At 40.4% G+C, this 24,290-nt stretch overlaps 2 protein-coding genes across 2 annotated transcripts in view; one reads left to right on the plus strand and one right to left on the minus strand.

The window, feature by feature from the left end:
• slc8a4a (solute carrier family 8 member 4a) overlaps positions 1-14,239 on the minus strand; it is a 20,690-nt gene extending 6,451 nt beyond the window's left edge. Inside the window, exons 1-6 of the mRNA XM_025065832.1 lie at positions 13,262-14,239; positions 12,864-12,932; positions 8,138-9,540; positions 7,480-7,997; positions 733-839; positions 239-378 (exon numbers count right to left, since the gene is read on the minus strand). Coding sequence (XP_024921600.1) covers positions 239-378; positions 733-839; positions 7,480-7,997; positions 8,138-9,481 — 2,109 coding nt within the window. The 5' untranslated portion in view covers positions 9,482-9,540; positions 12,864-12,932; positions 13,262-14,239. The remainder of the gene's footprint in view (positions 1-238; positions 379-732; positions 840-7,479; positions 7,998-8,137; positions 9,541-12,863; positions 12,933-13,261) is intronic.
• Positions 14,240-20,828: 6,589 nt separating this feature from the next.
• Positions 20,829-24,290, plus strand: part of cnih2 (cornichon family AMPA receptor auxiliary protein 2) — a 10,234-nt gene continuing 6,772 nt past the window's right edge. Inside the window, exon 1 of the mRNA XM_008332346.3 lies at positions 20,829-22,563. Coding sequence (XP_008330568.1) covers positions 22,483-22,563 — 81 coding nt within the window. The 5' untranslated portion in view covers positions 20,829-22,482. The remainder of the gene's footprint in view (positions 22,564-24,290) is intronic.

Below are 24,290 nucleotides of genomic sequence, written 5' to 3' on the forward strand. Positions count from 1 at the left end.
TCCATCCGTCCATCCATCCATCTATCCATCCATCCATCCATCCATCTATCTATCTATCTATCTATTTATCTATCCATCTATCTATTTACCTATCTATCTGTCTGTCCATCTGTCCATCTGTCCATCTATCTATCTATTTACCTATTTACTAGAATAGCTCAGTCTTTTTAGAGCAAATCATATTCTGCTGCTCTCTGCTTTTGATTTATGTAGCTACGTGTACGACAGATCAGTTTGATGTTGATGTCATTTTTGTTACCTTGAATTCATAAGACTCCTCAATGACCACTTCCAGCCTTGTGTGTTCTCCCAGACAGGGGCAGCCCATCTTCGACACGTCCTCCGGTCCTACTACTGTCTTGTTGTCATTGGTGTCTCCTGCGTGCAGCATGACAAATACACATCATGTTTTTTGTAATATTGTTATTTTAACTTAAATATTATCACTTAGACAATTAAACCTTGACTTCTCCATTATTAAATCTGCCCAATTTGAATGCACAACACAGAAAAAATATTTTAAATTTTAAATCTGCCCGTCTTTGAGCAGCAAGAACTAGGCTGTGTTTAGCTTCTTGGCCCATTTCATTTACAGTGTTTGTGCATAAACAGCAGAGGCCTTAAACCTGTCAGGACACATAAAGCAGAGCGTAAACCGAGTCAGATGTCTTTTAGCCCTGTAATGATGAGGAACTAGCTCAAGCCTGGCAGCTTTTACTTTTTTATACCCACCATGTCTCTGTCCCACTTCCAGCAGAACTGGCTCCTCCAGGATGATAGTGAAAGTTTTGTTTTTCTCATACTCCTCATCGTCGATGATCTTCACATTCAGCATTTTCCTAAAGGCAGTGGGAGAAGTGGACAGGAACAGGATTAGTCACGAAAGCAATGCTTCTCAAGTGGTGGGGCGGGGCTCCCCCCTGGAACTTTCAGTGTACTGTCTTTATTCATGCTTGAATGATAAACGAGCCTCCAGTCACTAGATGGCAGCAGAGCAAGTTGCCTGTTCAAGATACTCGAAGAAGAACTCAAACAGTGGTTCGTACAGAAAAATAAATAAATATTGCCAGGTGCTTCATGGGGAAGGGAAGGGGGAGGGGGTATAATGGGGGACATAAACTGGTGGGCATGGCATACATACATATATAAACATATATACATATATGTATATACATATACATATATATGTATATACATATACATATATATGTATTTATATATATACATATATACATATATATATACATATATACATATATATACATATATGTGTATATATATATATACATACACTGTATCAGTGCTTAATATAAGTATATATAAATACATATTTCAGCGAGATTGCACAAGGAGATCAGCTGCCTCTACACCAATAAATCCATTTGCTACGGTATAAATCTGTTCTCACAGACTTAAGGCACAAAAGGATTTCATTTCTCATCATTTTTATTCATATTTATTTTTGGTAAAAAATAGGTCATTTGTGGGGGTTTTTTTTAAGAGCATTTAACAAACCTGTGAAAACCTGACAAGTGGTCGGGGACGCTGTCATTCTGTGACCGACATTTTTCTCGGCTTTTTCTCTGCTCGTTGTCAAATTGAGTTTTTTTTTTTTTTCTCTCTCTCTGCCTTTCTCCATTTCCCTAATGATATGTGGGTGGCTGCCTATTTCTGTCTTTGCATGTACACTCAGAGGAAGCGCTTCTGCCGCTACAGGGTCTTTTTTTTTTAAGTTTTATTTTTACCATGAATGAATAGTCACTGGCTGACTCAAGTTGGGTAAAGTCATGTACGTGGAAGCAAAAGTATGGGCAACGGAAGCATTCTAAGAGGTAATTTTCTTGATATTCATCTTGTTTTATTAACACACAGATTCATATATATTTAGTTTTATGTATAAGGTACAACAAGTAGTGATTAGACCATATAAAAATTGTCTGATATGCTGTACTAAAAAATTCACAACCCTGATGCAATACCTCCAAGACCTCGCTAGGGGGCTGTGAAACCCCTATTATAGACAGATGTTAAGTTGCTCACCGCATATGTAAAAGTTGATTAGATCCACAGAACCAACGGTAAACTAGATACCAGCTTGGACAGAAAACTCAAAGTTACGGAATGTCCGATATTAACTTTTTGCCGATATCTGATATGCCAATATCTTCCAAACACATCATTTCCAAATCTGGTATCAACCGATACCGATCATAGGTAGGATTTATTTATTCATCTGTACAGACCATTGTACGAGTATGAGATTAATTAAATGAGCTGCAATGCTGCCATCTAGTGACTTTCACTGTAATATACAAGGGTTTACCGTTTATCGCTTATGAGCGCGAACAAGTCAAATAACTTCTTTGTAATGATTCGCTGTTGCCATTGAGGGACTATTATTGTATGTTAAGAGTGATTTCTTTTTCAACATATAGAGTAAGATTTGTTTGTTTACTACTGAAGCCTTTTTTGCCTACAGAAAAAATTTCGTGTGTACCTTAATAGACCAAGTTTCACAGGATCCAAGTGGAAACATCACGCAGAGGCCGTGAACACAGTAGTAAAGGTGCGTCAAAGGACATTTGTGGAGAAATTACGACAAGACCTCAGATTCTAGATGCATCCACACATATTTGTCAGGTGACGCAGAGTAAAAATGCCGGAGGAGGTGATGTGAAATTATGACTCCAAATGCCAAAAAACACAAACTTCTAGAAATGCTGCCATGGACACTTTTGCGTCTCCTCCAATGTCGAAATCAAACCCACTCCCCTGACTACTAAGTTAACAGTACTCTCCTGTTTGTTTAAAAACAGCTGACCAGGCAGCGAATTTCCCTGTGCAATACTTGTGACCACTTTAAAACTTGACAAAACACACACATAGAGTAGGACTGGGAGAAAACCAGTTTAAGTAAAGTTGCTGACGCACAATCTCTAGGCGGTAATAAAACCCTGTGGGACCTGACCGTTTCGCAACACCACTAGAAAGTCATTGGTTTTCACAGCTTTTGCTAATGTTTTATATATAAGTGGCTAGTTGTCTTAACCCGCCCCTTGTCTTTCGCATTTCGTACACACCTAGCATCCTCGCAACGGGTTTGCATCTTGTCCCAGAATTAGAGTATGACAAACGCACACATACACACATATTCACATATTCGCTATTTTCCCACTGACAGCCGCTAGAGGGCACACTAGGCTTGTGTACCATTATCTACTGCCCTTAACCACTGAAAAATTTACATGTTTGTTATTGTCACACTGACAGCCGCTAGAGGGCACCAGTGCGACTTATACTCCAAAGCGACTTATATATGTTATATATGGGGTTTTTTGGGGCTGGTGCGACTTATACTCCGGAAAACGTATAATCCGAAAAATATGGTAGGTGCGAACTAATTCTTTTCTCTCTTTATTTCCTGAGCTTATTAATCCCTTCTCTCTCTCTTTCTCTCGTTAACTGTTCCATCGGAGTTGCCTATTGATTTACAATGTACACAATTTGTCAGGATTTTCGAGGCATCTGGTTCTACAGAGGATGTGTTGATCAAATGGTCGGAGGCAAGAAAGGGATAGCATCCCTGGTCCTACGGACTCTGTTAAACCAGGGTGGCTGTGGCAGACCACATTTGGCCAAAAGAAATACCAGCGTATTGATTAGTGTTTTCAGAAGCTTTGTGCTCACATCTCATACAAGGCAGCTTATGTAACTGCTCCAAATATATGCATCTGCCTCAACTGGAAAATTGAGCTGACAAAAACACGCACAAGCAAAAGCTGCTTTTTTTTTTTTTTTTTTTAAAGTTTTTTTTATTTAAAAGGGTATTATGGGATTCTTTTTTTTTTTTTTTTTTTTTTCATTTTCCCTCAGCATGTGTCATAATCCATGCACCGCTGTTCTGTACGCCTACATTTTAAACTCTTATTTTTGGCCCTATGTCAAGAGCTTGCAAAAATTGCCTTCCATGTCTAATGCCTTTCTGCATGCACGATCCTCCAACGGCACAGGCAGATGAAAGCAGACAGGGACACGCAGAGCCGGAGACACAGGCAAATACAAGAGAGACGGGAGCTGCCTGCAGACCTACTGCTGTGTGTGAGCTCTTTGTCCCTAGTTCACAGGGAAACGTTTTAGAAAGAGGAGCGAGCTCTGTTTATGGAAGGAACTTCAGCAGCCTGCTGAGCTGAAAACAGCTTGCCTGCCTATACACATATACATAGCTGCTGTGCTTTCAGGTGGACTCACCTGCACAGTTCATTGGGCCCGTATGTAACCTACAAAAATTAAATACCAAAACTTCAAACTGCATATAACCTGAAAACAGTCTGACTTGCTTATATCAATTTTTTAAAAAAAGTTTATAATATTTATTTGGGATGCTTCACATGGTTGGAATTCGCGGTGGGTCTTGGAACGCAACTACCACGATAGGAGAGGGATCACTGTACTTTTCAAATGACCAGGACGAAGTCATCTACCTACATTGATATATATACAGTATAGGTAGGTCTATTTGAGTAAATATGTATATGTACTCAAATAGATAAACTAAATATAAGAGTCAGTGAAGGGAACAGAAGAGATGAGATGAGGGGGTTCTTGGTAGATATGGCGAGAAAGACAGAAATGCAGAAGGACAGACGACTGTACACTCTTTGCAAAGATGGCAGAAATGGCTGTTGTTAAAAAAGTTATTTTAGGAACTCGGAGGAACGTAAGATCACATACAAGACTGAAGGAGTACGTGCACAAGCTGATCACATCGTGGTCAAAGCGTTACCAAGGGAAAGCGTAGCTAGGCAGCACAGACGGTTGCGTGTAGAGCGGAAGCAAAGGAAAGATAGCGAGGTGAAGGCAGAGGTGAAGATTGAATGGTGGAAACTAAGAAAGGGAGGAGTGTTAAGGAGACTTCAGAGTCTAGTTGAGCGATGCTCCTAGGGCTACAGAGCACCTACTAGAAGACTGGGAAAGGACAGCTGAGGTGGTGAGAAAAACAACATATGGTGTCCTCACAATGCAAAATTGTTATTGCTGCAAGTAGGGGTATATATGCTAATGTATAGCTACAACAGCCCTGGTGCAGGTAAATGTTGTAGCCAGGCAACTATGAAACGGATGATGGGATTTGGAGCTTAAAATGTTGATTATATTAGCAGTTCTTACACTGCAATCTCTGAATGTAGTACACTGACTGGGAGAAAATAAGAGAACATGATGAAAGTAGGAAAAACATGTTCAGGAAAGACACGTGAAGATATCTGTTTAGACACACCCGATTGTCTCTCACGACATACTAATGAACCACGGCCCTGCTGTATTCACCGTCATTATAATACACGTATTAACCAATGCTAACAACCTTGTTAAAATATAAACAGTATTTATTAGGGATGCACCGAATATTCGACCAACCAAAACTTTTAGCACCAAAACCACATAGCCGAAACAGGAAGTCATAATGACACAAGCAAAAAGTCTCGTCACCGGACTTGAGACTTTGAACTCCAACGTGTAATGCTGAAATTTCAAGAGGGGGGGTAAAAAGTCCACTAATAGAGTCTGTCAGGACATGTTTCACTGAGATCCGTTCGGATGCCCTGCACTTTACGCGACTGTACTTGATCCGCGTTACAAAGATCATTACTTGGATGCGAGAATAAAGCAGCGCACACGGGAAAGGAGCCGGGACCGCAATGGATGGGATGCGGGAATAAAGCAGCGCACACGGGAAAGGGGCCCCGGGCCGCAGTGGAGGCAGAAAACCCGCTTGGAGACGGAGAAGCTCACGGAGGAGCAGCACCCTGGTTATCTGATATGTTCTGTGAGATCCTGCCAGAGAGTTCCTCCAATAATAATAATAATAGGTGGGCTAGTCTGTTCTAAATTCCTACATGACTATCAGTTGATTTGATTTCTCTGCTAGACATTTGACAAAGAATTATTTTGACATTTATTAATTTATTATTATTATTTTTATTTTATTATTATTATTATTTTATGCAGTTGCTGTGCTCTTTTTTGAGGTTTAGTTACACAGTCATAGCCATAAACGTAACGGTACTAATAACGTAACGGCATAATAATTTCTTGTCGTTTTTACAGTTTTCGACTTTGGTTTCCCTCATCTTCAGTTTTTTCGGTTTTGGCCAGGAATTTTAATTTTGGTGCATTACTAATACATACATATATATGTGTGTGTACACATTATATTATTTCATAGTTTCCCTGCACTGCATCAGCTGATACTGTGCCATTATCAGGTAACGGCATTATCTGAGGCTCAGTCTGTGTTTAAGTGCTGATAAAGGCTCCTCACCCCTAATCTCAAATTTGCCACACACTCACCCTTGTCTCATTATGTGCATCTTTTGAAGCTTCACGTTGATAACTTCTGGGACTTATTAAACTCTACCTCCCTGTTTAATTGCTTTGGAAGCTCAAGAAGCAATTTTTTTTTTTTTTAGTGTTCCTTTGGAGTTTTACTTCATGTGCATGCGGCGCACACACACAAATGCAAAAGCAAATGTGTGAAATACAAGTGCACTCACTTTCATCGAGAGAGAGAGAACAAAAAAGACAGATTGCAAGATCTGACACCAGTGAGATTCACCTGCCTCTTCTCCCACTCAGCCGAACCCACACAGCACACCTACACAAGGGCTCTGAAATTCTCTTCATGCAGAATGATTCATTTGACACATTTCGTTGCTTCGGTTTCGTCCTTCACAGTGTTGTTGTTTCTTTTTCACGATGAAGCTCGGGTAAGGTGAACAATTAGAGATGCGGATCATTGTCTGCGTCTTTGTTTGCGTTCATTTTAACAGCATTCTGATTCTAGGGGACTCTTACTACAAAAAAAAGAACAATTAGAGATGCGGATCATTGTCTGCGTCTTTGTTCGCGTTCATTTTAACAGCAACAAGTGTGTTCTCTGATTCTAGGGGACTCTTACTACACAAAAAAAACGAAACAAACAACTACAAAACGTGTTGCTCCACCACTGTTGAGTTCAAAATAACCACTGGTTTAATCATAAGCACTTGGTCACTTTTTACGTCACCTCCATATTGGTTTAGCAAGTCACGTGGGTGATTTCTGTTTTCTGCAACTCCATGAATTGCCTTTCTTGTCATATATTAAATGCCACCTAACCTCCAAGGAAAACGTTTTGGCTATTTATCTGCGTGCACATTCACGAGAAACCTGTCTCTGTGCCTTTTCTTTCACATCAACCACACTGTTTCATTATCTTTTCTCACAATTGTCTTATCCTCCCACTCGCTCCTCTGACTGATCTTAACTTCATGGAGCGACTGCATCTGAAAAGAGTCTTTTTTATCCTCGGGGCTGAGCAGACTACTCGCAGTAATCTAGCAGGACCTTTTAACATATCAATGCGTGGGCTGTGATATATAATCAAGTTATTAGAAGCAACAACAAGTCACTGAATCAGAAAAGAAAACAATGGCTGCTTACATGGTTTCGTCGTTCTGAAACTCCAGCTTTCCAGACACCTCCTCATAGTCCTCCCCAGCCTTGGCGGTGCCCTCGGCGGTGTGATAAGGCACTGCCACCTTTCCCCGGGCCCCGGATGTTCTGTGAACCTTCACTTGCATGTTGCCAACGCTCTCGCTGACCCTTGTGGAGTTACTCTCGAAAGTGAAAATGCCGGCGTGGTCGTCATCGTAGATGGTAACTGTGGCCGTGCAGGCTTTTCCCAGAGCAGCCTTGGGAGGAACGTGTGAAGGGACGCCCACGGTGCTGTTGCTGGAGGTGATAGAGTTTGGCTCGAGGACCGAGACTTCGGCACGGTGGACAATTCGTGGGTTGCTGAGGCGTACGTAAAAGTGCTCGTCCTCTTCAAAAATGTCATCGTCGATAACGCCAACGGTGAACTCTTTCGTCGTCTCGCCGGGCTTGAAGACAAGCGTGCCCTCGGCAAACTCGTAGTCAGAGCCCGCATTGGCAGTTCCGTCCTCTGTGCGGTAGTCCACCTGTAAGCCACACGGAAATCGAGAAACGGAAATCAAATATTTGCTTTGCAGTCACTTGAGCTTGAATAAAATACTGAATATTTCTTATAGCAGTTAAGCCTCAACGTATTTGTCACTTGGTTCCTGTCATTACCTCTTACCTTCACTGTGCAACCACTTTCTCCTCCATGCCGGCTCACTGACAGCTTAAGTGAGCCACAGTTCTCAAAGCATTGGTAGTGAGAGGGATCAAACTGAAGATAAATGGTGTTGGGATCTTCTTCTTGCCCGCTAGCTTCATGACAGCTCACCACCTTCCTGGCCTGGTCTGCGGCATGCTTTTTCAAGATGTTCCCAGCTCCGATCATCATACGCGTGGCCTGTATGCGATAGAAGGCTCGACTCTTCTGTTGCTGGACCAGTACTTGATAGTTTGCCATTTCGATCAGCTGCTCCATGTCCTTCTCCGGATGCCTTTGCTTTAAATCTTTGAGCGTTCGAGCCATTTCACGCCGGGCCTCTTCCTCTTGATGTTGCTCAGTGCTCATCCCTCCGCCTTCCTCCACTCCTTCTAACATTCCATCCAAAACCTCTTTGTGGTGGGTGTTGGAGTTCACACCCTGCCCGTCCATCTCCAGCTCCATTTTCGTGAACATGGCATCACCTTCTGACTCAATGATAATGCCGCGGGTCTTGTCCGCGCGGTATCGCTTGTGAACGTACTTGTAGAAGAGCAGCCGACGGTCCGCAATCCAGGCTTGCAGCACACAGAGAGGAAAGAAGAAGAAGGTGAGGACGGCTTCCCAAACAGCCACCTCTCCGGGTGAGAACACCGAGAGAATGAGATAGAGCCAGATGTACGCAAACACGCTCCAGGCAGCAGTGACAAAAAACACTCGAAGGTGCTTAATCTTGCGGGTTTCATTCTCTGGGACCACGTAGACGCAAATAGCGATAATGATAAACATGTTAAAAGCGGCGCTGCCAATAATGGTGCTGGGGCCCAAAGATCCAGCTTCGAAATTGTGGCCGATCACTTCGATGACAGACAGAAGGATCTCAGGAGCTGAAGAGCCCAGTGCCATCAAGGTCAGGTTGGACACTGTTTCGTTCCAGACGCGTACAGTTGTCGTGGATGTCTCTCCGTTGGGCTTCTTAATAGTGATCTCTTTTTCCTGGGAGGTGATGACCTCAATAGAAGACATGAAGCGGTCTGCGATGATGGACATGCCCAGAAACATGTATATGAGGGCAGCGAAGTAGACAATGGCACGCGCCACCTTGTCACCCACTGCAGGATTTTGGGGATTCCACAGGGGCAACAGCACACCCTCGGAGCAGTTGTTCTCATTGGAGCAGTTACCTGAGATGGTGCCAGGGTCTTCCTGACTTATGCTGCCCTGGGAGAAATGAGTGACTCCTGGGAGCAACACCAGTAAAAGAGAGAGGAGCGTATACGGAGTGGCAGGCAGAGAGCAGCTCGAAATAGTCTTGTGCAGCGCCATGGTGGGATGGTGATGCTTGGAATCTGCCGACGTTCAACCCACTTCACATTTGATAATCTCTGCAAACATTAAAAAAAAAAAATCACCAAAACAAAATTAACAAGCAAAATATAACACTATATTTTAATATTACACTTTAATATTACACTGTTAATACAAATGTATAAACAAAATTAACAAGCAAAATATAACATTATATTTTAATATTACACTTTTGTACATGCAAAGTTACTATAAGTTGCTGGTGGATAGAGTATCATTCAAATGTACCATGATTTAAAAGGTTGTTCTCTTTTAGAAGACAAATGCTTCAGAGTTGAAGTCAAAACTCTGAACATTGTGTTTTATAAGGTTGTTCTCTTTTAGAAGACAAATGCCTAAGAGTTGAAGTCAAAACTGTTAGGAGTGGTTTGTGCATGATTGAGAGGGTGAACATTGTGCTTCATTGTGTTGTCACAGCCGTGCTTAAAGTGAACCAGGAAATTGGCATTGTGCAATGTATAGAGCTAATAATGGCTACATGCCAGGTGGCGCAATTTTTGCTGTCAATATGTTATGTTGGGTTTCAATTTCTATCTTAGTTAGTACTTATTAGAGTATGTTAAAAAATAAATTCAGGTAGAGTTTTTGAGTTACAGACAGAAAATTACTTCAGCCAAGTGTTAAAAAAACGTTTACATCAGCAAAACAACCAACAGTTCAACCTGTACGGTTGAATATTCTTAATTGTAGATTTCATAATTTAAAGAAGTGGATTTTTTTATTATACTTTTTTATTCTTAAAAAAACTTCCCTTTTGAATCACAATCACAGCACATACCGGCCGACCGATATTATCGGCGGACCGACACTATTGGCCCGATATTAGCCTAATAACGAAAACATGTTAATGCAATGCCTGGATTTCGTCAAATAACGTGTGCTCTCAAGATAGTTTTGAAAGTGTAAGTAACTAGATAGCAGCATCGCAGCTCATTTTATTAATCTATTTTAATAATAAGGTCACATTGGATATGGGCAAAAAGTTAATATCGGACATCCCTATTGAAAACCTTTAAATGACGTGTTATTTAGTGTAACCACTACGCCCTAAACTTTATTACCAGAGAGAGCATGATGTTAATTCTTAATTTCTTTGAAAAAAAAAAAAAAAGCTGCTATGATTGGTAGTTACACCTCTCTGGTCATTGCTTGCATAACTACAGCAGTGTATAAGACCAAAAGCCAAAAGAGTATATGCGGCTACTCTGTAAATAATATATCGAGTTGTTTTAGTTCTATATCTTCACATGATAAAAAAAAAAACAACCTTAACACTGATTTCCCAGATCTCAGTGCATTTTGGTTTGTAAAATAAGACATGGACATAGCTGTTGTCATTTTCAGACGATGACCTGAAAATGTTCAGTGTCTGAGCCTTAACGTATTTCACATATTTACAGGGGCTTCATTCTGAGTGTGGTGTTGTTGTTTTTTTTACTCTTGTACGGCGTATCATTGTTTGCAAAGCTTGAGGGAGTATAAGTAGGTAGCCAGAATCTGTTTAGTACAGTAGAACAAGCTTCGTGATGGGCAGATTTGATCAGTCACGTTAGCAGTGCCCTAAAATTCTGGGTTATTTTTCCTAATTTTTAAAGGGTATTGTGTTAAAGTGATGACGGATGTTGAAGTCAAATTAAGTCTTAAATAAGGATGTCCAATAGTATCGGCCGACTAAAATTCTGGGTTATTTTTCCTAATTTATAAAGGGTATTGTGTTAAATTGATGACGGATGTTGAAGTTAAATTAAGTCTTAAGTCAGGATAGTATCTGCCGACCGATATTATTAAACCCGATATTAGCGAGATAATTATCTAATATCTGCAGGAATCATTATTGTTTTTCCCTCCGCTGATGTAAACCCGAAAACGCAATGCTTGTTTTTTTTTTCGCCAAATGACGTTTGCCCTAAAAATAGTTTTAGGGATAAATGGCTGTATATGAAAGTGAAAGTCACTAGATGGCAGCATTGCAGCTCATTTAATTCATCTATTTTAATAATCAGGGGATTGTATGCCGAATGCTGGTGCCAACAACTCATACAGTGGTTTGTACAGATAAATAAATAAATATCACCAGGCCTATATCAGTATCGGTTGATATCGAAATCGGAAATGAAGTGTCGCTAGTGTTTAGGCTGTTTTTGGTGCAAGCAAATTTTTTTATTTTAAATTAGCCTTTTGACCTAGTTATTTTTTTTTTTTTTTTTTATTACTCAAAGCAAAAGCGTCCAGTATGTGTCTTCATTGTAAAAGGCCCTCCATAGTCTATATGGCTTTTCCCTTTGCCTTATACTAGTCACTTAATCATTTAAGGGGCATAAAAAGCATATATCACAGCCAGTATCCACAGTGCAATGCCAATCCTAAGTGCTCATTCTAACACGTTCATCCCTTTACTAAATACAATTTGAAGTCCATTTGCGCTCTAAAAATAGTTTGCCCAGAAACTATTTTGGGCAAACTACGAGGACTGTAAATGCTTTAGGTACAGAATATACGTAAGCTGTTAACATAGAGCAAACAAAATGCTCCTCTTTTTAGAATAATGTGACTTCAGCCCTTTTTTTTTTGCATCAAATGACACAAGCGTGAAGAGGTGCAGCACAATGGAAAAGAAAAAAATGAACTGGTTTAATAGTTTGCTCATAAATATATGACAATCCCGTTTCACTTGTGCAGCACTTTTGAGCAACCACCTCAATAGCTCTTTGCCAAGTGGACAGATCAGCTGCATGGCCCGTGAATCCAGTCACCAGATGACAAGCAAACAAGAAGAAAAACGTCAATGACTATTCGGCACATTTTGTATTAATGTAATTTCCGTAAACCCGATGTTTAATTTTTTTTTTCTTCTAAACTGCACAATGTTTGTACAGCGATATAAGTTTTCTTTCGCAAACAACATTGCACACATTTTGAGTGGGTGATGTTTCTTTGGCTCGGTGGGTAAAGATTTAAACATGAGTCACACATTTCTGCCAGCAATGGTTTTGTGAGAGGTGTTTTCCTCCCAAATGGCGACAGACTGGGATTTAAAAAAAATAATAAATAAGATTAATCTTAAATGTCTGTTTAAGAAAGCGACAAAAAGAATAACTCTCTGAAGGGAAAAGAAAAAAAAAAAACAATGGGTAAATAAACGATAAGAAAGTTACGTAGCAACGGTGATGATTTTGTCAAACACAAAAAATTGCAATTATCCAACAAAACCTGAGCAGAGATGAGCAGAAAAAGGGGGATGCAAGTCTGCAGAGCCAAGAATAAGCTGAATATTATAGTGCAGGAACTGTCTCTGGCCGTATCAAGCTTTAATATTCCAAGGAGACTCTGTATTACTCACCCCAGGTGCAGATGTTAGTGAGTCAGCTCAGCGGTGGAACATGTGGTCTCAGGAGATGGACACGTCTTTCTGTGTAAAAGACAGGTTATCTTTAAATAAGATGATCACCCCAAAAAAGAAAAAAAAAAAAAAATGTCCCGAAGAGATTTGACAGCGTCAGAGTTTAAAGGAGCTCGTTCAAAGCCAAGATAAGGGATGGAGATGAAAGAGGGCTGGACTCAAACAGTGCAGTCTGCCTCATAAACAGAATAAACACACAATCACAATCTCAGTGATGCAAAAAAAAAAAAAAAAAAAAAAAGCATTTCCAAATCGCTGCACATTTTAAATGTAAGGGGAGGGGAAAGACAGTTTTATATAAACACTGGTCAACATTTGGAGCGCACAGAGATACTCACATAGACAGACTCACATTCGCCTGGATCCCGGTCCGTACACACGCAGCGTGGCTTCTACCCCGCAACACTTGCACAGAGGGAGACACCCCGTGTGCCATCCACACAGCAGGGCAGCCTGGTGTAATGGTGTACAGGACTGTGCGCTGGTGTCTTGGTAATGACGCGTAGCTTTCCTTTCCCTCCCCTCCACCCCTCCACCCACCCAGAGAGGTGCACTACCCAAGGTGCAAACTTAACGCCATCCGACTAGTCGATTGTACATAGTTGTCGTCTGGGGGGTTCGAGCGCCGCGCCGCGACACAACAACAACAAGTCATTCCCTCAAAAACATCACAATATGTTCTCTGCTCGATGCTCTCCAAGGCTGTGTGCACCTGCCGATGCGTAAAAATGAAGAAAAAAAAAAATAATTAAAAAAATAAATGTGATCAACCGCACCACTTGTATTACTCGCCAGTAGACGGATATGAGTTTATAAAAATCGGTCAATTTTGAAGTGAGGTGGAAAAGGAATCCGCTGCGTCTCCGTGCTGAATCCGGACAACGCAACTAACCCAAACGAACTGCACAGTTGCAGAGCGGCCGTGAATGGACGTTTGGGAGAGTGAACGGACACGATACCTCACACACAGATCGGGACAACGGGACACATCTGAAGCACATGAATGGGTTGGTGGCAGACAAGAAAGCGGGCTTTGGTGCTGTGTAAATGGGGGGCTTTCTATCTTACTCTTCTGTTGTCCAGCCTTGGCACAGGCAACAATGGGCGAGATAGAGATAGAGGGAGAGGGAGAGGGAGAGAGAGAAAAAAAGAAGAAGCAGCAGTAACACTGCAGAAACAGGGGAGGAGACGTTCACGTTCACCGCTACACGCATGCCAGGTCCCCCTGACTGCGCATCAGGGCTCAGTGATGAAGAAGCATCTGACTCTCCTGACGTTCTGCTGCCTCCCTCCCTCCCCTCCCCGCCCCGAACCTCACAACCAGAACCTGCAGACGTTGATCCGAGGCTCGGTGTGAGACCCAGATGCGCCAGATGTTTGCGTGTCGGTTCGCTCCATGTGATTTCTCTTGTTTTCCCGAATTCGTCTCGACAGAGATGTTCATGTTTAAATATTCATCAATTGTGCGTAATCGATGGCAATTATTGTTAATGAACGTGATAAATACAATACTAATTACAAATAAGAAAAAGATGCAAACGCTACAAATATGACTTGCCACAAATGGGTCAAAAGTGGTTCACCCTTCCTCTAGGATGGAAAGAAGAACTTATTTTACTTTAGTCCCAAACTAATATGGAGACTAAAGTTTTTCGGATTCATAATAGAACAGTTTAGTTTTGCGTTATCCGGTTTTCATTATCGGAGCAAAAACCGATAACGATTCTTACCGATATTACGTAATTATGCTAATATCGCCGATAATATTGGTTGGCCGATATTATCGGACATTCCTAGTTTGCAGTACAACCATTTTTACATTAACTTTGCCAATTGTCAAAGCACAGAGTGGAGAAAATGTAATCCTCTTACATCTTAAAATGGAAGTAAAACGGAAGTTCCCTTTTGGAAACATCACCAGAATATTCTAAAATGGAAAGGGAAGATTTAAGGTGATAAAATACTGCAATAGTCTTTCAAGAAAGAGGAATTCCCAATATGTATGGTGACAGGAGGCTGGTTTGTTTTCACATTAGGACACAAGTGAAATTTGTTACGAAAAAAAGTTGCCGTGGGTAAGGATTTAAAGAATATAAAAATTTCACATTAGGACACAAGTGAAATTTGTTGTGAAAAAAAAAGTTGCCGTGGGTAAGGATAAAAAAAAAATATAAATGACATTTTAGGCCCCACAGTGAAATAGTGGTTAGTGAATTTGCCTTACAGCAAGAAGGTCAACAGTCTGATCTCTGTATGACCTTTTCATGATCTTCCCATGAATTGTCATGGTTATCGTTGGGTCAAGGTCAACAGTCTGATCTCTGTATGACGTTGGTTATCGTTGGGTGGTTTGGTTTCTTACTGCAGTCCAAAACATGTAGATTTGGGATTCGAGCCCCTTGTCTAGTGATCACCAACTAGCAGCCCGCGGGCCAAATCCAGCCCACTGGACCACTGAATGTGGCCTAGGACTGGATTGAAAATAGGAATGGTGCTGTGTGAAAGCATTATCTTCCCAACAACGTTTTCTTTAACATAAACAATATGATTGCTTTATTTCTTGCAGGATGAATGGCGTAATCAACAATCTCAATTATCTTTGTTTCTGTGGCACCATTGTGCTGCTGTATCATGGCAACAGACACCTCTTCTGTTCTTACTTTCAGTTAAATATCCTTGTGTTTCCAACAGCAGCGCATAGATGTTCGGGGCTTATAAAAACATCATGGACATGTAAAACTGTCTCTTCGCTGAACAGCCCTCTCTGGGTGCATCAGTAATACTGCGTGTCTGTGATTTCCCCTAAGTGGGAAGGTTGATTAATTAGGCCGTTAGAAAAGAGCATTTCATTTAGGAGGAGCAGGTTTGTGGACATTAAGGAATAACAGCATTCATCCCCCTATGTATAATAATGGGACAACCGTTATCCCAATAAGAACACACTCCTCTCATATCATTTTAATCATGTGTCCATTGATGCTGATTGACCTTGCACTAACCAGTAACCTTACTCTACTCCACTCGGCACAAGCATTGAAATTTTAACCGTATCTTGAGGTATTTTGTATTATCTGAACAGCATGTTGGTCAACTAAAGAGACCTCGGACGCCCTTGGAATTGAACTCTAATCCCTTATATTTGACTAATGATAATTATGATCTTACTTTATTGTGGTTTTACATTTACATTCGTACGTTTAGCGGAAGCTTTTATCCAAAGAAACTCAGAACGTTAAATTGCTAAAATGCTAAAAAGCTTTGATGGAAACAAATGATGAATTATTGGCTATTGCAAGGGAATGGAGAACGGTTCAATGGGGACTAATATAAGGAAGAGGAAGAGGTTTAGTACGGAATTGGTGGAAACTGGAAAGGAAGAGGGATACAAAGGATTCAGGCATGAGTGTCGGCAATCTCTCATGGATAATGAGGCGCTACAAAATTAATTAGGGGCCACAAAAAAAAAAAACAAACAAAAAAAAAATAGGCAGGAAGGTGTTAGCTGTAACTAAATCACAGAAAAGTGGAGTTCAATGCAGTGAAAATGTACAGCAGAGAATCCACAGAAGGAAAGCCGCAGAGGAAACGTGAGATAGTCGGAGAGGTACGGGACGTGAGCAGGAGCGCAGTAAAGCTAGCAGCAACAAAGCAGTAGCAAGAAAAAGAATGGATGAACAGCATCTAATAATGATAGTGACTACCGAGAACTGTACTGGCTGTCTTAATGATAGTGACTACCGAGAACTGTACAGTTTTCCCTGGCTATAAGTTACTCAGGAGTATAAATCTTACCAGTGCCCTCTAGTGGCTGTCAGTGTGAAAGTAAAAAACACGAGAAATTATATATATATATATATTAATATATAAGTCTGAGTATGAGTCCCAGACCCAGCCAAAGGATGTAAAAAAAAAAGTGCGACTTATAGTCCGAAAAATACGGTAAATTCATTCATTCTTTATCTACTGCTAAATTTTTTTTGCAGGATCACTGGAGAACTGGTGTCGATCTCAGCTATAGATGGAAGACAGCTAGTAACTCAGAAAGTCGAGGGATTTAGTGAGGCGACGGTTAGAGCCACACAATGAACATTCGAGAACATACTGTGCAGAATTTACCCACTTGTAGATACCCGCTACAAAAAGGCAAAATTTTACAGTAAAGTTATAATAAATTAACACTCCCACTCATTTGTGAGTGAGCTCAGTGACTTTCTATAAATTGAGAAGCAAATTATCGTGTGCATAGAGACAGACTTGTATGAGAAAGTCTGTAGTCACAAAACTGAACGTGCAGCCTGAGTGACAGATGGGTTCAGTGTAAGGATAGGGTGACACCAGGGATCAGTTATGAGCCGCTTTGATTGCGCCATAGAAATTTACAGGTGACAGAAGACTATGATCAGTCCGCGGGGAATTTGGAGAAGAACAGGTCTCCATTAAATACAAGTGAAGCTGAAAGGAGAAGAGGTAGTGAAAGCTGATAGGGTCAAATACTCCGGACCGACCTTCAAAATTACTGGACAGTGTTAAGTGTTAAGGAACACAAGACTAGACACAGTCAGGTTTCAGGGTTAATGTGTAACAGAAAGAAAGCAGTAGTAAAAAAAAAAAGCCTTGAAAAGATTAAAAATTTAAAAGAAAACAAAAAGGCGGAACTGCAAGTGGTATCTTTTGATATTTACAATTTTGTGTTTTTTATTTTACCTTTTTTTATGAACTTAAAAAAAAATTCTGATTCACACAGGAATGGACTGCAGTGACACATAACGTCAGTCCTTGGGGGGAAAAAAGGGAAGTGGTATCTTTTGATATTTACAATTTGGTGTTTTTTATTTTAACGAACGTTTTTTATTTGAGCGAAATTTGTATTATTGAGCCACCTCCTAAATGCTATAGAAAGTGAGAAACTTTTTGAAAATGTTCTTCCTAAACCACGAACAATGTTGACAACTTAAACGAAAATGTTCTTCCTAAACCACGAACAACAACGCTCCACAATGTTGACAACTTAAATTTTGAGGCAATTAGTAATGCTAATGCTAATGCTAATGCTATCCTAACAATGTTAGCCACCATTAATTTTTCTCCTCCCTATTGAGGGATGCAGATTTGAGATTTTTATTAGCTACTTGTGCACAAAACCACACAGTTCAGGAGGAATTCTTGTGCATCACTCGCCCCGTGCCACATAGTAACAACTACTGTAAGGAAAGGGAAATAAGAATAAAATAGCAATAGTAAAAGAGTAAAAAAAACAACAACTAAAAAACAAAAAAAAACTTGAAGAGAATGAATAAAAAGTATAAAAATGAAGTACAGAAGAAAGCATTGTAATAAAAATACTTGGTGTCTTCAGGGGAATACAATTGGGATTTAAATGATTTCAATGAAAATGATAAATTCATATTTAGATTTGCTGGACTGAAGGGATCCCCGTCCAGTGACAACACAGTAAAACCAAAATAGAAAATGAAACCCTTCTGAACCACACACTGGCCCAGATTGCTGAGAACCATAGCTCTGGGCTGTAACCCAGATGCTATCAGCCATATGTCATGTACATATGTCAGGACTGAAGAGAATCCATGTTTCATTTTAGGATGTGTGCCGTGATTCTGACACAGGGCCCTGACAAAGCTGTCATGAAAAAGTGTATTCTATTGCCGCATGCAATCTTGACAACAAACAAGAAAAAAAAAAGAAAAAAAAAACGAGCGTACGATGCATTGCATGATTAAAATATTTTTTTTAATTATTTTTACTATTAATTGTAATTTTGGAAAAAAAAAAAAAAGAAGGCACGGATTAAGTACCTCGCTGCTGCACATCAACTTAACTTGATTAAAGATAGTGTACATTTTAAAGTTAGAGTCTGTCTCTAAAATTAGTGTCAAATTAAATTACCAGATATAAAAAAAAAAATAATTGGCCAATAAGGTTACAAAAGTACTCGCCAGGATTAGATCAGGATTTTCACTCGCACATCAAACATCAGCTCTCAAACACACCAGAGATGAGGACACACGTGTGCAGAAAACAAAACACAACTCCCTTTTCTATTCCAGTTAGTCTCTGTCCATTTTAATTATCCGCACTTCAAACGAGCTGCAACTTCATTCCACCAGATGGCTCCCTTTACTGGTTTTCAGGGAAATTGCCTTTTTCTTCAATACCCTCTGGGAAAATGAAAGGAAATTGGACTAGCTGCACAGTTCAAAACAAGGAACTAACAAAACTACATCTGGCCAGTTGAATCTTGTGCTTCTGCTGTTGTTTTAGGTTCGAGTCATTTAAACTGTAACAGTTTTTCCATTTGCCAGTTTAGACTGTTTATCTCAATGGACATGAGAGTAATTGAGAGTTGGAACAAAACCTAATCAAGTAGCCACAATATAATAATAATAATAATAATAATAATAATAATAATTATTATTATAATTATAATTATAATAATATCTTATTCAATTGTCAGATTTTTGTTTTGTCTTGCTCTAATTTTCTAGGGACTGGAAGCAAATACGATCGGGACACAGTTCTCCTTTAAAAATGTTAGGTCTGTTTTGAAGCTGAAAAATAGTTTGTGTACATATTAAATGCTTGAATGTTTGTGCATTTTCAGTGACATCAGTGACTTGACATCAGCGATAAACGCCGTATCACAGAGGTCAGAAAATCAAGTAAACACTGAACGCTCGGCAAATGTTTTGTCCACATCCTCCAACAGAAAGTGAATGTAATAAGTCGGAAAAAGTGAATCTTTATGTGATTCAAATCTGTTTTTATTTGTCTCTGCTAAATACCTTAGTCTTAGCCTCCTGGGCGCCACTAGCATTATTGATTAAGTTGTTAAATCTGAGTGGAACTTCAGCATTGGCAGACAATACAAAGACCAGAAGAAGGACAACTTTCGTTTTTTTGCTCGATTCGACCACAACAACAGCATGCATAGTGATTGAGCACAGTATTTACACCAGATACTTTTCACTGATGCAGCTCTCCCTGCTATGGATGAGGTTTGAGGGCGATGTGAGTTCAAACCTGGGACCTTCAGCATGGCAGGCTAGAAACCTATCACTGTTACAACAGACATATTTGCTCTGCTCCGATGCTTTTTTTTTTTTCTGCTCACCCCTTCCCTTCCCTCTTCGCCGCCCCTGTCTGTCTCTCTTTTGCAATCAGCCATACATCCACCTACGCTTGTTCTCCTGGCTTTTTATTTCTCTCCCTTGCAATTATCTGGTGGGCTTCACCTGTGTTCAGCCATTGTGAATTATACATATATATATACCAAGAAAGTGTACATATATATATATATATATATATGTGTATATATATATATATATGTGTATATATATATATATATATATGTACACTTTCTTGGTATATATATATGTATATATGTATATATACATATGTGTGTATATATGTATATATATGAGTATATATATACATATACATATACATACATATATACATATATACACATAAATACATATATATATGTACACTTTCTTGGTCGTTTCATTCCTTTTGCTCTGTCAAATCTGTCTGCTTTGCGTTTGGTTTTTGAAATCATTTTTTTAAAAAGACAAACAGCCCAATATCGCATATCGCAAAATAAATATAATAGTAATAATAATAAAACAAATACTGCAATGGATGTGGATAGCTAATGGAGCAGAAAGTTGTGGGCAACGACAGGTGGCTGACAGATATGAGAGAAGAGGGGATGGAAAAAAGACTGAAGGAAGAAAGGAGAACATCCTGCCCCCTCAACCCCCCCCACCCCCCACCCCCTGGTGTTCACAGAATTATGGAAATGTATAAATGTAAGTGAAAGCGAGACATGGGTGGCTGACAGACAGAGAGGAGGAGGCGGGCGGCGGGCGAGGGGGGGGGGGGGGGGGGGAGTGAGGAAGAGAGGGATGGAGACGGAGCCATCCCATTGGTCGACTCTTACAACATCAAGCGTGATGGAAATATTCCCTGGCAGTCTGAGAAGTAGGAGGACTGGAGAGATTCAGGTTGAGATTTGTTGTTTTTGAAAACATAAACATAAAGACAGCAGAGTTTGGTCAAGAAGGAAGGGGGGAAAAGTACAGCAGCATTACAGGGAAAGCGACGATAGAAGAGTGGGGATTAACAACCTGTGACTTTTGCGAGCTGCGGAGTTGGGTTTGTTTAGAAACAGGGAATATTACAGATCATGGTGAGGGGGGATCGGCAGGTTAACGGTGGAATTGGACAAATCTGAGCGATGCGCCTGAGAGACAGATGTAGAGCAGAGAATTCTGACATGGTGTGGAGCAGCAGCACTGACATAAACCAGGGAAGTGTGGAGAGCCCAGAGACAGACAGCTCTCCGACCAGACACAGGTATTCTCTGCTCGCTGTTGAGATCGGCGCTCACTCTGATCGACGCTAATCGAAACTGTCATCGATGACCTACTGCGATATTTGAGCGTTACTGCGTCCTTACACGAGCGATATTGACATTGGGATGGACAGTCGTGCGAACCGTAACCACAGCACTTGCTGCCTCACTTCATTTGACAGTGAATTCAGATTAACGCGGAGGAAAAGTATTTCTTTAGGTTTTTTTGTCGCGTTGTAATAATTTTTTTTTTTAACACCAAATATTATTATATAAACAAAAGCCAATAACGCGCTGGTCGTCTTTGTTTACACACGCGTTGACTCGGATGTAAAACATGTGCGTCATTAAGAGTGTTGAGCGGTGAGGAGCAACAGATGAAGTGAAGCCATATGAGAGAAAAAAAAAACTACAGACCGGTTTCAAGCCATATCCATGTCATATTAACAATTCTGCTCGTTTCTGCTGAAAGCACGTCCGTCAAGACAGCGATAGAATTCGCGTTACGGTGCAAAAATACGCTCGTGTAGGCTTAGAGTATTTTAAAGCGAGTGGGAGGATACAGACATTTGCTGTGTTTACGTGTTTGTGAACAGACGTTTGAGGAATTAGTCAATATATTAGCCAGGCCTTAGGGATATCATTTAAAGGGATCTTCAACAGTAGGGTCTGTGACTCTCACGAGGTTCCCGAGAGCACTGTAGTTAGGTCGATAAAAAATTTTTGGTCGATAAAAGTTTTTAAGATTTTCTCTATTTTTTTTTTGTTAGCCAACCTACTCGCTGTACGTCGCACATGTTTAAATGTGAACATTCCAGTGTAAATTTAAAATAAACTCCATACATTTCTGGACTGCGTATTATTTAAATAGCTCGGTTTCATAAGATAACAAGTTATATTTATACATACACAAGAGTAATTTACTACGCAAAACAATATTTTATAAAATATAAGGTCCTGAGCCAATCTCGCAGGGGGGGGGGGTTGAAAGTACAGTGTTGTTTGATAAAAAAAAAAAAAAATTGACCAGTCCAACTGAAATCAGAGTGAAACCGACAACTTAAGACTTCAGCGAGGAAAGAGATCAGAGGTTCAGAGAGAACCAGAGGGCAGGGAGAGGAAGGTGTCCATATTTTTCTTCCCTTTTGTTCGAACATCTTCATCACCAGGCTGGCAGGTTCGGCCATGGCGTTCACCTTTGCGGCCTTTTGCTACATGCTCACCTTGGTGCTGTGTGCCGCTCTCATCTTTTTTGTCATTTGGCAGGTAAGTGGCAGAGGGTAAACACAGGTCTACATTACACGCAGAGACCGAAAAATAGTTTCATGTGAAGTGCCTGACCTCCTTAAACCCAGCCCCACACCCCATTGCCATACATAGTTCCTTGTAACTTTCAACAGTCAATATTAGAAAACATAGAGTTTACTTGAGTTGAACAGTGTCTCAGTTGACTTACTCTCGACGTATATGTAAAAAGACTTGTACTTTAACTAGTACTTTCAAATGTCACTTTTTAACAGGGGCACACTAAAATTATACATAACACCTCGATTACATACTTGGCTTTCTTAGAAGGCTTGGACCCCTGAAACATGGTATATGGACTGTATTTACTGAGTAGGGGGGTCTTCGACTTACGCCAAAGTTCCGTTCCTTCGACGTAACGCAACTCAATCTTCACTCTAAGTCGGAATCCGCATACTGTACATAAGTAGCTATGTCACTCACCTACGCTAACACAGTGGTGGCCGTGATCATAATCTAGGCCATATAAACATCACAAGAGTCTGACTTATACCTAGGAACCGTAATGAAGGGCAAAAAAACGTTCCCAAAAAAACGACACAAAGTGAATGTAGCACAATCCAACGTTTGTACACAACTGGCGAATGTAAACAAAGCCATCTTATAAGTATAGCGCTCGTTCACTCAGGCAGCGGTACACGCGGTTCCACTTTCGCTCCCTCCCTTGCAGATTTCTGTTTGAATCTGATATTTTTTGTTGGCTTTCAAAAAAAAAAAAAAAAAAAAAAAGGATTCTCGTTTTGAAATTGCATTATTTCGCATTTGCGAACGTTCGCTAGTAGCTTTGTTTGCCTGGAGGAAAACGTACACAGCATACTATTGGCTAATACAATTCGTACTTGGTGTGCTATTGGCTAATTGAGCATGCTCTTGCTATTATACAACTCTACTGTGTGAGGGGCTTCCAATGGAATATGGCACCCTGGACATAAGTGTACCACTGCTGTAATGCTGGAATGATAACAAGCCTCCAGTCACTAGGTGGCAGCAACTCATAGAGTGGTTTGTACAGATAAAAAAAAATGTTATCAGGTTTTCAATAGTATTTCAATATGCGGGGGTGTGAAAACATTTCTGTCTCCATGACAGGAAACAACAGGAAATAATTGAGAACCAGTGTCTTACACGCCATCTATTGGTGAGATGCAGACATTGCAGGGAAAAAAGCAGAGGTATAAAGATAATATAAATTGATAACATAATGTGGACAATAACTCAATTTGCGACAAGGACCAATTATTTCCAGGTGCACCTAACTGATTCAACTGAATTTCGTTTTATAGTATCTTCAACAGAAAGACATATTCCACCACCTTTAACAAGTCCCTCCAGCAAACCTTATGTAATATGGAGTACAGTGAGGCGACAAAACACATCCGTTCTAAACCTTCCCACCAGTCTGGCTGTGGCATTTTGAGTGGTATTTACTTTGGCATAACACTGAGACCGACAGGCTCGATTCATTACTTTGACTCCACAAATACTACGGCTCTGATTTTGCACCTTAAACGTGCATCCCATGTAGGCAGGAAAGATGCAAGACACAATGTATGAGCATTAGGACCGCAGGACTTGAAATGACTAACATACCAATAGACTAAGTGGGTGAGACTATGAGTCAGTCGGTGTGTCTGTGTAAGGGAGACAAGGACGAGTGTGTGTCTGGCTATGCACTCAGTGGTGTAATT

This window comes from Cynoglossus semilaevis, chromosome 19, assembly GCF_000523025.1.
Source record: "Cynoglossus semilaevis isolate Cse_v1.0 chromosome 19, Cse_v1.0, whole genome shotgun sequence".
NCBI lineage: Eukaryota > Metazoa > Chordata > Actinopteri > Pleuronectiformes > Cynoglossidae > Cynoglossus > Cynoglossus semilaevis.